The sequence below is a fragment of the Bos indicus genome, chromosome 11 (genome assembly GCF_029378745.1).
Source record: "Bos indicus isolate NIAB-ARS_2022 breed Sahiwal x Tharparkar chromosome 11, NIAB-ARS_B.indTharparkar_mat_pri_1.0, whole genome shotgun sequence".
Classification (NCBI taxonomy): Eukaryota; Metazoa; Chordata; class Mammalia; order Artiodactyla; family Bovidae; genus Bos; species Bos indicus.
The window spans coordinates 70,322,858-70,336,750 of NC_091770.1; the positions used below are offsets into that span (position 1 = coordinate 70,322,858).

Here is a 13,893-nt window from a genome sequence, read left to right on the forward strand (position 1 = left end):
TCCACTGTTTCTCCATCTATTTGCCATGAAGTCATGGGACCGGATGCCATGATCTTAGTTTTCTGAATGTTGAGCTTTAAGCCAACTTTTTCACTCTCCTCTTTCAATTTCATCAAGAAGCTCTTTAGTTCTTCTTCACTTTCTGCTAAGGGTGGTGTCATCTGCTTATCTGAGGTTATTGATATTTCTCCCAGAAATCTTGATTCCAGCTTGTGCTTCATCCAGCCCAGCATTTCTCATGATGTACTCTGTATATAAGTTAAATAAGCACGGTGACAATATACAGCCTTGACGTACTCCTTTTGCTGTTTAGAACCAGTCTATTGTTCAATGTCCAGTTCTAACTGTTGCTTCCTGACCTGCATACTGATTTCTCAAGAGACAGGTCAGGTGGTCTGGTATTCCCATCTCTTGAAGAATTTTCTACAGTTTATTGTGATCCACACAGTCAAAAGCTTTGACATAGTCAATAAAACAGAAAAAAATGTTTTTCTGAAATTTCTTGCTTTTTCAATGATCCAGCAGATGTTGGCAATTTGATCTCTGGTTCCTCTGCCTTTTCTAAAACCAGCTCGAACATCTGGAAGTTCACAGTTCATGTATTGCTGAAGCCTGGCATGGAGAATTTTGAGCATTACTTTACTAGCGTGTAAGATGAATGCAATTGTGTGGTAGTTTGAGCATTCTTTGGCATTGACTTTCTTTGGGATTGGGATGAAAACTGACCTTTTCCAGTCCTGTGGCCACTGCTGAGTTTTCCAAATTTGCTGACATATTGAGTGCAGCACTTTCACAGCATCGTATTTTAGGATTTGAAACAGCTTAACTGGAATTCCATCACCTCCACTAGCTTTGTTCATAGTGATGCTTTGTAAGGCCCACTTGACTTCACATTCCAGGATGTCTGGCTCTAGGTGAGTGATCACACCATCATGATTATCTGGGTCGTGAAGATCTTTTTTGTATAGTTCTGTGTATTCTTGCCACCTTTTCTTAATATCTTCTGCTTCTGTTAGGTCCAAACTATTTCTGTCCATTATTGAGCCCATCTTTGCATGAAATATTCCCTCAGTATCTCTGATTTTCTTGAAGAGATCTCTAGTCTTCCCCATTCTATTACTTTCCTCTATTTCTTTGCACTGATTACTGAAGAAGGCTTTCTTATCTCTCCTTGCTATTCTTTGGAATTCTGCATTCACATGGGTATGTCTTTCCTCTTCTCCTTTGCTTTTTGCTTCTCTTCTTTTCACAGCTATTTGTAAGGCCTCCTCAGACAGCCATTTTGCTTTTTTGCATTTCTTTTTCTTGGGGATGGTCTTGATCCCTGTCTCCTGTACAATGTCACGAACCTCTGTCAATAGTTCATCAGGCACTCTATCAAATCTAGTCCCTTAAATCTATTTCTCACTTCTGCTGTATAATCGTTAGGGGTTTGATTTAGGTCATACCTGAATGGTCTAGTGGTTTTCCCTACTTTATTCAATTTAAGTCTGAATTTGGCAGTGAAGAGTTCATGATCTGAGCCACAGTCAGCTCCCGGTCTTGTTTTTGCTGACTATAAAGAGCTTCTCCGTCTTTGGCTTCAAAGAATATAATCAGTCTGATTTCGATGTTGACTATCTGGTGATGTCCATGTGTAGAGTCTTCTCTTATGCTGTTGGAAGAGGGTGTTTGCTATGACCAGTGCGTTCTCTTGGCAGAATGCTATTAGCCTTTGCCCTGCTTCGTTCTGTACTCCAAGGCCAAATTTGCCTGTTACTCCAGGTGTTTCTTGACTTCCTACTTTTGCATTCCAGTCTCCTATGATGAAAAGGACATCTTTTTGGGGTGTTAATTCTAGAAGGTCTTGTAGCTCTTCATAGAACTGTTCAGCTTCAGTTTCTTCAGCATTACTGGTCGGGGCATAAACTTGAATTACTGTGATATTGAATGTTTGCCTTGGAAACGAACAGAGATCATTCTGTCATTTTTGAAACTGCATCCAAGTACTGCATTTCAGACTCTTGTTGACTATGATGGCTACTCATTTCTTCTAAGGGATTCTTGCCCACAGTAGTAGATACAATGGTCATCTGAGTTAAATTCACCCATTCCAGTCCATTTTAGTTCACTGATTCCTAAAATGTCGATGTTGACTCTTGCCATCTCCTATTTGATTACTTCCAATTTGCCTTGATTCATGGACCTAACATTCCAGGTTCCTATGCAATATTCCTCTTTACAGCATCAGACCTTGCTTCCATCACCAGTCACATCCACAGCTGGGTGTTGTTTTTGCTTTGGCTCCGTCTCTTCATTCTTTCTGGAGTTATTTCTCCACTGATCTCCAGTAGCATATTGGGCACCTCCCGACCTGGGGAATTCATCTTTCAGTGTCCTGTCTTTTGCCTTTTCATACTGTTCATGGGGTTCTCAAGACAGGAATACTGAAGTGGTTTGCCATTTCCTTCTCCAGTGGACCACATTTTGTCAGAACTCTCCACCATGACCCATCCATCTTGGGTGGCCCTACACGGCATGGCTCATAGTTTCACTGAGTCAGACAAGGCTGTGGTCCACTAGGGAAGCCCCTAAATTGCTCAGAACAACCTTTTTAGAAATCAAGTTATTTTCAGTCTCTTATCTATACTCCTTAAGCAAAATTCACACCCCTTCCCACAGCCTGCAAGATCTTGCCTGACTGGGCCTCTGCCTCCCTTCCCATCCACTCTTCATGACCCTCCTGGCCCTTGTGATCCTTTTGCACCACACTGGCCTTTGCTCTGCTTCTAGATCATTAGTATCATTTCCCACTCCCGGCAATGCAGTTCCTGCTCCTCTGCAGCTCTCCACACAGCTGACTGACTTCTCTTCTCCTTCAGTATCAGCTCGAGCATCTCCTCCCCAGAGAAGGTTCCCATGGCCTACCCATCAAACCAGGTCACCCATGTCACCTTCTGTTCACTACCCTAACCCCAGGCTCTTAGCAGAATCTCTGAACATTGTACACTAATCCAAAGCTTGCATGGGATTTCGGCTGAGAGGGGAAGATGTGTGTATGGAATTGCTACAGTGCAACCTAAAGGAACTAGTAATTTCCAGAATGCCAGGAAATTCTACCTCATCCCATTTTTCTACTTAAACTTAGTGATCTATTTTGCACTTCTTCTGCATACATTTATTAGCACTTACTATGTGCCAGGCACTCTCCAGGAGATAAAATAAGATAGACCCCCTGCCTCAAAGAATTTAGAATTTAGTGGGAGAAGTTAGCAATGCAAACATAATCGCCAATGGGGACGATGAGTTCACCATTAAAGGTGTATAGTGATTACCAGAGAACCGCAGAGGGAGGCATACATCTTTCTTCAAGGGAGAAGAACAAGCAATCGGGGAAAGTGACATCTGAGTTAGAAGGAATTGCTCAGATGGAGAAGGTGAATCTAGCCCACCAAATTGGGTTACACAAAGGCTGTAGCTATGGCTGCATGTTCAAGAAACTGCAAGTCATGGTCTTCAGCTAAAGATGCAAACCACACGGTGAGGCTGGGAAAGTGGGCTGAGCTGGGTGTGCAAAGGCTCAGTTTGAACTGAAGGCCATGGAAACCAGTGAAGGTTTAGGATTAGGACCTAAAGGGAGCTGGGCTCAGAAAACTAACTCTGGTGGTGGAGGTGACACTAGAGACAGATAATCTTAGAAATTCTTCCTTGCAATTACTCTTCATAGCTATTATTTATGTCACAAATTACTATTGGGTTTGTTTGAACTTTTGTTTTGCTGAAAGGGTTTCATCTTCTCTTGGGACTTGAGGGCTTCCCTGGTGGCTTAGATGGTAAAGAGTCTGCCTGCAGTGCAGGAGACCTGGCTTCAATTCCTGGGTCAGGAAGATCCCCTGGAGAAGGAAATAGCAACCCACTCCAGTATTCTTGCCTGGAAAATCCCATGGATGGAAGAGCCTGGAAGGCTACAGTCCATGGGGTTGCAAAGAGTCCGACATGACTGAGCAACTAACACATCAGGCATAAGGGATCTCCAGAGGTACTGTCTGCCTCCAAAATTTGGCCTGGTCAACCCCTTCATTGACAACTTTCTACCCAACCTCCATGGCCAATTCTCCCAAACTCTTTGGGATGCTCTTTAGCTCCTAAGAAACCCAACGTCATTTGATCCTCACAAAAATCCTGTATATTAGACAGCCTCCCTGATTTATAGAAGAGAGAAGCCTGTGAGGATATGTCCGAGTTCACACCACCAGCTAGTAGAAGAGGAGAGTGGAACCTCCTTGCACTTGGAACCTAGTCTCTGCCCCTTAGGGGTCTCGTCAGCACAGACTGAACATAGTGGTGCCTCAGGTCTGCTGGAGTCATAACAGAAATGAGAGCCCTGCATCAAGGAAGGAATTGTCACCGTGAGAGAGGGGTGGTGCTGGAAGGCTTGAGATTCTTCCAAGGAGCGAAGGAACTGAAGATCGGTTAACCTTCTGAGCACTAGAGGTCTCAGATTGTGGTGTACCTAGTTGTCCCCCATGGGGCTTGTGGAACATGCTGGATCCAGAGCCCCACTCTGAGATTTTCAGATCCTGTAGGTCTGCAGCGAGGCCCAGAAGTAGCATGATTACCAAGCTTAGTGTGACTCTGATGCAGAGAGTCTGCGAACACAACTAGCCCATGGTAAATGTGAGTGACTGGCTGTGGACAGTCTACAAACAAGGAAACTGAGGCCCAGAAGAGTGACTGGCTCATGCTCCCATGAGTCTTACTAGTGGCAAGACAAGTCCTCAAACCAGCTCTCCTGACTCCTAGCACAGCATTTCCTCATCCCACCCTCTTGGCCTCTGAAGCCAGGCCCTCTCCACACACCAATTTACATTTTGAGTAGGAACCGAAGATGCCAGTTCTTTAATGAGGTTGTCCGCACTACAATTTATGAGGCCAAAGCCCTCAACAGGACTGGTCTCTGCCAGGCTTAATTTACACAGTTCCCAGGCCTTCCAACACCTCCATTAACATCAGCGTGGTGGCGGCGGCTGTTAGCCTGTGTGCATTGTTTGACTACATCCTCATCATGTCACCATCCATTTTCATGTCTCTGGGCTTGTTTACCCTTGAACACCTGATTCTCCTTGTCCTGGGAAACAGTAAGTTTCCACTGGGAGCCTGGCTCAGATTCCAGCCCCACTCCTGACCTCCCCACACTCTAGAAGCTGGCCTCCTCCCACCATAGTTTCTGCTTCTCTTTCATTTAAGAGCAAGATCTGCACTCCCCCTCCACTGATGCAGCACTCAAATTTTCCCCCTTTAACGAGTGTCATCAGTTAGGCAAGAGCAAGCAGGTGGGAGACAGCCCAAAAGCTGATACAACTGTGCCTTTTTTAATGTCACATAAATCACCATAATTAAAAATTAATTAAGTGCCCTAAAATTTGACATTCATTTAAAAAAGAAATTTGAGTTAGGAGAGTTGTGTAGATTTTGTAGCATGAAGTCTCTGAGACACGATTGAAGGAGGGGCGTAGGTGTGGGTTTCTGTTTTGAATGAGCAATTAGGGAGAAGGAACCATTCCCAGTGAGCAAACCCAATGAATTACTCAGCGTCAAACAGCGGTTCACGTAACCCGACCGGGGCCCCACGCATCTCGGGTGCAAGTCTGAACTGGTTTCTCCCTCACCCAGAGAGAAGATAAACAGGCAGGCAAGTGTGGCATGCTATTTCAGGAGAGATATTCCAAGATGGAAATGACAGATGACCGAGATGGCAGGAGACAACAGGGGAAGCTCGCTGGGTGAGTGACTTGGCAGCAGACTCCAAGGAAGCCATTAAGTGGTCAGCATTAATAAAGGCAGCACGAACTATATCCAAGCAACCCTTTAAACAGATAGTTACCAAGAACCACTGCTCAGAACCCCAGAATCAGGATGTTGAAGATGGAAGGGGTCTTGGAGGTTAGGTCTGAGACCACTCCCTCACTGTACCAGGGGGCATTGGAGAACCATGGAGGTAAAAGACCCACCTATGACACATAGGCGCTCAGGGCCAAATCCTCCAGCCCTTCAGGGAAGTGGCCCTCAACCCTACACTCATGAGAATCATTCCAGAAGCTTGTACTTATTTACTTATCTATTTATTTTATTCTTGGCTGTGCAGGGTCTCCATTGCTGCACACAGGCAGCAGGGGCTACTCGTCATTGTAGCGCACAGTCTTCCCTCTGTGGTGGTTTCTCTTGTTGCGGGGCACGGGCTCTAGAATGTAGGCTCAGTAGTTTTGGTGCACGGGCTTAGTTGCTCCGTGCCTTGTGGGATCTTCCTGGACCAGGGATTGAACCTGTGTTCCCTGCATTGGCGGCAGATTCTCAACCACTGGGCCACTAGAGAAGTCCCCCAGGAGCTTTTCATACCCTGGTACCAAGAGTCTGTCCTCCAGAAATACTGGTTTCATTGGGCCATGTGGGGCCCGAATATCAACAGTATTTCTAACTTCCCAAGTGATTCCCTGGGCAGTCAGGGTGCTGGTTCAGAAGGTGATCTAATACAAGTGATGGGAGAAGAACCCCATCTGAGGTTATCTGACCACGTTCTGGGCCTTCCCTGTGGTTTACTCCCTGTGAGACCTCAGGCAAAGCACCTAGCAAATAACTGGCTGGATTTTGTACTGCCTTGCTGTTTAGATAGCATTTCTTTCTCCGTTATTTAATCTCTTGAATCCTCATTCTTCTGATTAATCAAATGGAAATACGAATAACTGTTCTGCCAGTTTTTTATGAGGTTCAAACAGAGAAGGATTGGGAAAGCACATTCTAAGCTATTACAGTGCTGTACAAAGGTAAGGAATGATGGTGGCTTACTACACCCATGTATGTATGTGTGCTAAGTTGCTTCAGTCATGTCTGACTCTTTGAGACCCCATGGACTGTAGCCTGCCAGGCTCCTCTGTCCATGGGATTCTCCAGGCAAGAATAGTGGAGTGGTTTGCCATGCCCTCCTCCAAGGGCATCTTCCTGACCCAGGGATCAAACCCACACCTCACCACTAGCGCCACCTGGGAAGCCCAGTGACTTATACTATTATTCTGGAAAGAACTGCCTCCTCAAAGGTAATAAATAGATTTCCATAGAGAAGACCCCTACTAACCAAAAAACCCCAGCATCAGTTTCCCTGAAGTGACTTGATCTTAGCTCTCCCTAATCTTTCTGTGATTAGGGCATTTGGTGTTTCAGTGGTTTCCATGAATCACCAGAACCTGTGGCTGGAAGACCTCAAGAAGAGGGTGTTGGATCTTCTTTTCCAGGCTCTGTCCCTTCCTTGCTGCATTGGGGCGGGCTGCGACCATCCAGGGCCTCAGTTTACCCTATTCCACAAGCCAGAATTATCATTTCACAACCACAGAAAGGATGCTGTTTCAGAAACTCAGGCCCTTGATTAAAACCATTCACCAAGGGTACTTTCCTCCTTGAAATTTATGGGCCCCATAAAAAAAGAACTTGAGAAGACAGAGTGGTTGTTTTTTGTTGCGCCTCATTAGTTTTGAGTTTGGGCTGGCAGTAGAGATCAGAGTACCAGGCGTCCATCTAATTGAATCTCTCACAAGCATAAAGTTCCCTGTGGTATGGAGGAGGCTATGCCAGGGAGCCTGTAAGTATCCAACTGGGGAAAGGAAATGAGGAAGAGTTGGTAGAAGCAGGGCTGGAGGAGACGGCTTCTCTGGACTGTGGCTGTGCAGCAGAGAGGTCCTGGGGATAAACACCAGGGCACCCAGAGAAAACACCAGGGCATCCAGAGAATGAAAGCAGCACCCCTCCCATGACTGGGCCCCTCCTCCATCCGGGTTTGTGAGTAAAGGACAGGGTACTGACTCCCTGCCCTTTTGTACCCATTATCACCAGTCCTGAGCACATCCTCCATACCACCCATCACCTGGTGGGGGGACCCCATAGACAGGGTGCAAAAGATAGAGATCAAGATGTGAAAATGTGGGTTTCCACCAATCTCTCAGCAGGCCATGTGACCACTCTGAACCTTTGTATTATCAACTGTTAATATAAAGCAGGCATGATGATCACATCCATAGTTAATACATACCACAGTTCAAGTCCCAAATATTGGGGTGAGGAGATCTCTACACAAGCCACTGTTGTAGATTCATGGAAGTAAGACTTGATCCCTCCCTTCAAGTCACTTACAGTTTGGTGAAGAAGACAGGCATCCAAATAGCTAGTTGCGTGCTAAGTCACTTCAGTCATGTCCAACTCTGTGCAACCCTATGGACTGAAGCCTGCCAGGCTCCTCTGTCCATAGGGTTCTCCAGGCAAGAATACTGGAGTGGGTTGTTGTGCCTTCGTCCAGGGGCTCTTCCTGACCCAGGGATCTTTTATGTCTCCTGCATTAGCAGGCGGGTTCTTTATCACTAATGAGAGGGCAACCTTGCAGTGAGAGAGCAACTCAAAGACTACAAAAGCCAACCCACACCTTACTTACCAACCCACATGGAACAAACACTCTAAGGCACAAAAGAAGAAGAAAACACCAAGGAAAATATGTAGGTTTGGATTACATACAAATTTTAAAACTCCTGGATATCAAGATGCATTATAAACAGAATGAAAATAAATATAAAATACTGGGGGGGGGGGGGGGGGGCGGGGAAATGCCAAGCATGTGATAAATAATTTCACATCCTTGTTAATAATCTCATACAATTCAGTAGGAAAACATGGAGAACCTAAAAGGTAAATTGGCAAAAGGAAGTGGGCAATTCCCTAAAAATCAGAGTAAGATAAAGCTAGTAACATGTGGAAAAAAAATATACACCCTCACTAGCAAAGAAATACAAATAAAACAGCAGGGAAATACTTTTAGTTAAAAATCACGATAATGTTCAGAGCTGGCCAGGATGTAGTAAGAGGGGCATGCATGTATGAACACAGCTGGTGAGAGTATAAATTGGATTAACTTCTAGAAAGCAATTTGGCAATATGTATCAAGGGCCTTTAAAATGTTTATACCCTTTGATTCAGTAATTCCACTTCTGGGAATCTATCCTATGAAAATAATCTGAAAGGTGGGTAAAAATTCATGCTCAAAGATATTCTTCAAAGTGTTATTATAAACAGTCTAACAATCTGATCATTGAATAATGTTGAAATAAATTATGGTACATATCACGTAGTATTGTGGCCATTAAAAAGTATTCTTATGGGGAATTTTTAAACCCTAGAAAAAGCTTGCAATATAACCTCAATTGATTTAAGCAATTTACACATATGACACAACTCTACACACTTTTAAAGCACAGGCCAAAAACAAAAGAGAAATCTACCAAGATGTTAAAAATTATGGCCTCTGGGTAGTGGGATTCTGAGCATTGTTTTGTTGATTTTTACCCTGGTTTTGAACTTTAGACAATAGGCATATATTTTTCAAATGAAGGAAAGTAAAAGAAACTGTAAAAGTAAAAGCTATTTGGGGAATGACAAGTAATTGGTGTATGAAACATGCGCGTGTTCATGAAAACACATGATGAGAAACAAGGCCTAATCAGAAGGTGTGAATAAAACAGGACACGGCTTACATTTGTTTCATAGGCTGGGGAAGACTTTACAAGCATTTTATTTTGCTCATGTTTTCTTTGGTAGGACTGAGAATAAGGGCAATAAGGTCCTAAGTGTATTTCATGAGCATGTATAAGGCATAAGAAAAAAATACTTTGGAAACTAGAAATCACCAAGCAAAAGTACAGGAGAATTTTTCTTGTTATCCTAAATACCTTCAACCTCTTCCTCCCATGACTCCAAAAGCTTGCTGCCATCATCAGGTCTGCTTCTCACTTTGACTATCTTATCACCATCTTATAAGAACCCTGTGATTACATTGAGCCCACCTGGATAATCAGGATAACCTGCCATCTAAAGATCACAACAAGTTACATAAAATAACATATTTCCAGCTTTGGGGGATTGGGATATGGATGTTGATGGGGAGGCATTATTCAGCCAGCCACTGATAAGTCACCGGATGTTCATAGTTTTTGTGAACTGGACACTGGCTAGGGCTGGGAACACACAGAGGCTCAAGCAACTTGGTGGAGAAGATGTTCTGGGAATGGATATTCTAGCACCAGGTTGCATCCAACCAAGCCAGAAGGATCTGGAGCCCAGGGGTCGTGGGGAGAGACCGAGAGAGGTGAGACAGGAAAGGAAATTTGGACCCAGATCACAGAGGACATTTAAGAACAGGTAGAGTTTGGATCTGATTCCCAAAGGAAGCAGGGCCTGTGTGTTGCCCATGCCCAAGAGCTACTGAGAATGTGCAGCTAGGCTGGGGGCCAATCTGACAGTGACAAGAGGTCATCCGCCATCAGCTGACAAACTGAGCCCTTCTGGGACTAGCCTGTGGAAGAGGGCCCAGGGCCACCTCCAGCAAGCCCCTGCCATGAGAGGGAGAGGGCAGCTTCGTGGCCCTGTATGCTGTCCACCTGGCCCACGAAAGCCACAGACTGGAGGACCCCACAGTGTTGGGGGAGCATGGCTCAAAGCTCAGGCCACTCTACCACTGACATCACAGCCAGGGGTCTGTGGGGTCAGGGCTCTGACTTCCTCTCTGCCTCCTGGTGTTAACCCTGGTTTGGGCCAGACTGAAGCCGGGGTTGTCCCAGGCCATGAGATGTGAATGGTACGGAGGGATGCCTCTCGACAGCCTTCCTGCGGGACTGCTGAGCTGACCAGGGTTGTGTCTCTGTGTGTGCTCCAGGATCATCTCCGGGCTCCAAGATGGCCTTGCAGAGTTCCTTCACTTGCTGGAACGGGACAGTCCTTCAGCTGGGGCAGGCCTGTGACTTCCACCAGGACTGTGCCCAGGGAGAAGACGAGGGCCAGCTGTGCCGTGAGTAGATGGGGCTGCCCCACCCACCCCACCCTGTGCTCACATCCCCTCCTTCCCCCCACCACCCGAGGTAGGCAAGCTTGAGCAACCTCCCTTATGTCCTATGACACTTATGTCCTCTCAGTGGCAACTTTCAAAATTTACACAAGTCTTCAAAAGATGGAGCTAAGACCCATGGTCTAGAAAAAGCGTATAGTTAAGAACCAAGCCAGATCTTATGTTATGCTCTCAGCATCCTCATGTATAGAGAAAATGTGCAGACTACAGCCCAACTCGAACATGATGTGCGAAACCTTCGAGGCCCAGACCTCCTGCACTTTCTAAGCCTTTCTTTCATCACCCACATGCCTCCCTTATCCTCACAGCCTTCCAGGTACCCCAGCTCCAGCCATATCAAACCTCCTCTGAACGCTCTCACACCTTCCAGGCTTTGTTTGTGTCCCTTCCCTTCCCAGAATGCCCTTTCCTGCCGGGGTCCAGCCCCAGCTGATCCAGGGTATTTGAAGGAGAGACGGCGTCGGCGAGGATCAGGAAACAACTGCTTAATTAAACTTTAATTAAGGATATAAAGAGTAATAGAATAAGGATAGCTCAATGAGGAAATTCAGTGGAGAAAAGAGGCTGAATAATTCAGCCAGAAGGTAAGAGAAGGAACGACATGGGGAGACCAAGTTTCGGTGAACAAGGCCCGCACTTTATTTTCCAAAGTAGTTTTTATACCTTAAGTTATGCATAGAGGATAATGGGGGAAGGGGTAGAGTCATGCAGCAAGCCAGGCTTTCTTCCTGCAAACTTATCATACGCAAAAGTTTAGGTGATTTGCATCATCTTCTGGCCCGGAGGCCTGTTAACATTTTATGACCCTTTCTTCAGAAAACTTATTTTTCTCTAAAGGTTATAAGTCAAGCACCACCCTCCAAAAGCATTAGATAAAGTTGCAGTCCTACAGAGCAAAGGTATGGTGGGCTATAACAAGAAAAAGAAATTAACTCAAGGGTCCCAGGTTACAAATATTAAAGCTACTATTTACACCAATTATATCAATCAATACACTGCCAGGGACACAGCAGGTAAGGGATATGGAGACTTAGCAGCAAACATTGGCCCAACAAGTGAAAAACCCTTCACCAATACAATTTCTAATCAATCTTTTAACTGCTCAAAGGAATCTGTATTTAGACAGTTTAGAACATCTCATGCCCTCACAGTTGGGAGGCTCTGAGCAATCACATGTGGCCAGAAAAACCTATTCAGGCAGGCTAGAGGATTTCCAAAGGAGTTTGTAGGTTGAAACACTGTCACACCCAGGAATTATTAACTGGAGTTGTAAGCTAACTCTTTTTTCAGAGAGAGGTAGTGGGGGACAGCCCCCCGTAAAGTCAGAGGTGTAGGTGAAAGCACAAAGCAGAAAGTAGGCAGACTCTGGTTTTGGGGGTAGATGCTCGAGAATTTCCAGGGGGACTCCTGAGGCTCGATCCCGCCTTTGCGTATGCCGTATGCCGAGCCTCCTTCCTCATGACCTTTGTCATGGGTGGAGCTCCTCACACTGGCTCCCGGCAGTGATAGAATTCCTGTTGAGCTATTCCAGATCCTGAAAGATGATGCTGTGGAAAGTGCTGCACTCAATACGCAATATGCACTCAGTATGCAATATGCCGGCTCCCGGCACCTTCCCATCTTAAGTCACATCTGCCCTTTCAAAACTCACTTCAAAAGTCAGTCCCTCTGAGAAGCGTCTTCTGACCATGGCCAAACAGTACAGTTTATTCTTCTTCCTCCATGCAACCCCACCCCGCCCCGCATCCATGCACCGTAATATTCATTACTTTTTAACATCTTTTGAGAGATATAATTTACATACCATACAATTCACTCGTTTAAAGTGTACAATTTAAGTGTAGTCACAACTATGCAGCCATTACCACAATCTAATTTTAGCACATTTTTATCACTCCAAAAAGAAACCCCTGGCAATCTCTCAATTCCCTCCGATCCCTCCCCCTTCAGCTTCCTCCCCCTCTTCCCTCCTCAGCTCCCGCTAGCCCTAAGTAACCACTAATCTACTTACTGTTTCTATAGATGTGCATTTCATACAAACGGAATCGGATAATATGTGGTCTTTTGTGATTAGCTTCTTTCACTTAGCATAATGTTTTTGAGGCCCATCCATGTTTTAGAACATGTCAGTACTCGTTTCCTTCTTATCTCCAGAAACTGTTTTATTGTATTGCTGTACCATATTTTGTTTATCCATTCATCAGTGGATGAGCATTTGGGTTGTTTCCACTTTTGGGCTGTTGTGAATATTCATATACAAGTTTTTGTGTAGACAGATGTTTTCATTTCTCTTAGAAATGAGATTTCCTACGTAGGAACAGATTTGCTGGGTCATATAATAACTCTATATTTAACATTTTGAGGAACTTCCAAGCTGTTTTCCAAAATGGCCACACCATCTTACATTCCCACAAACAATGTATAAGGGTTTCCAGCTTCCCCGTATCCTCATCAACACTTACTGTTGTCTGCCTTTTTTATGTTAGCCATCCTAGTGGGGGTGCATCCATTACATCTCTTGGAGGTGGTTTCCATGCCTCTCTCCCCTGATGTGGACAGAGTGGGTCTGGTACTCTTCCCTGTACCAAGATCTCAAACGATTCCTGGTGTAGCATACGTGCTCACTGACTCCTTGTTGATTAAAATGAGTACATGAGTTGGGGAGCCTGGGCTCCCCAGAGGACACAGCTTGCTGAGGTCTCACTGGGAGTTAGGGGCAGAGTTGACTCCCAGCCCAGTGCTCACTCTACTTGAAGATGGTATTCTCAGCAGCTGCCTGGGGAGAAGTGAACACTCGAGACATTTCTTCCAGGAAAACCACAAGCACTTACAGAACACAGGTAAAGTGAACTAAAAAGTGCACTTGATCCTGGAGCACAGACGAATAACACAGCCTCTGTCTTCAGAGAGCTGAAAATCCAACACACAGGCAGGGCGTGAAACAAGGGGATCATGGTTGGGAAAGGACACAGCAGCCTGGG

General features: G+C 45.2%; 1 protein-coding gene across 1 annotated transcript in view; it reads left to right on the top strand.

Moving 5' to 3' along the window:
• Positions 1–13,893, top strand: part of ALK (ALK receptor tyrosine kinase) — a 735,395-nt gene that overhangs the window by 595,997 nt on the left and 125,505 nt on the right. The window contains exon 6 of the mRNA XM_070798938.1: positions 10,724–10,855. Coding sequence (XP_070655039.1) covers positions 10,724–10,855 — 132 coding nt within the window. The remainder of the gene's footprint in view (positions 1–10,723; positions 10,856–13,893) is intronic.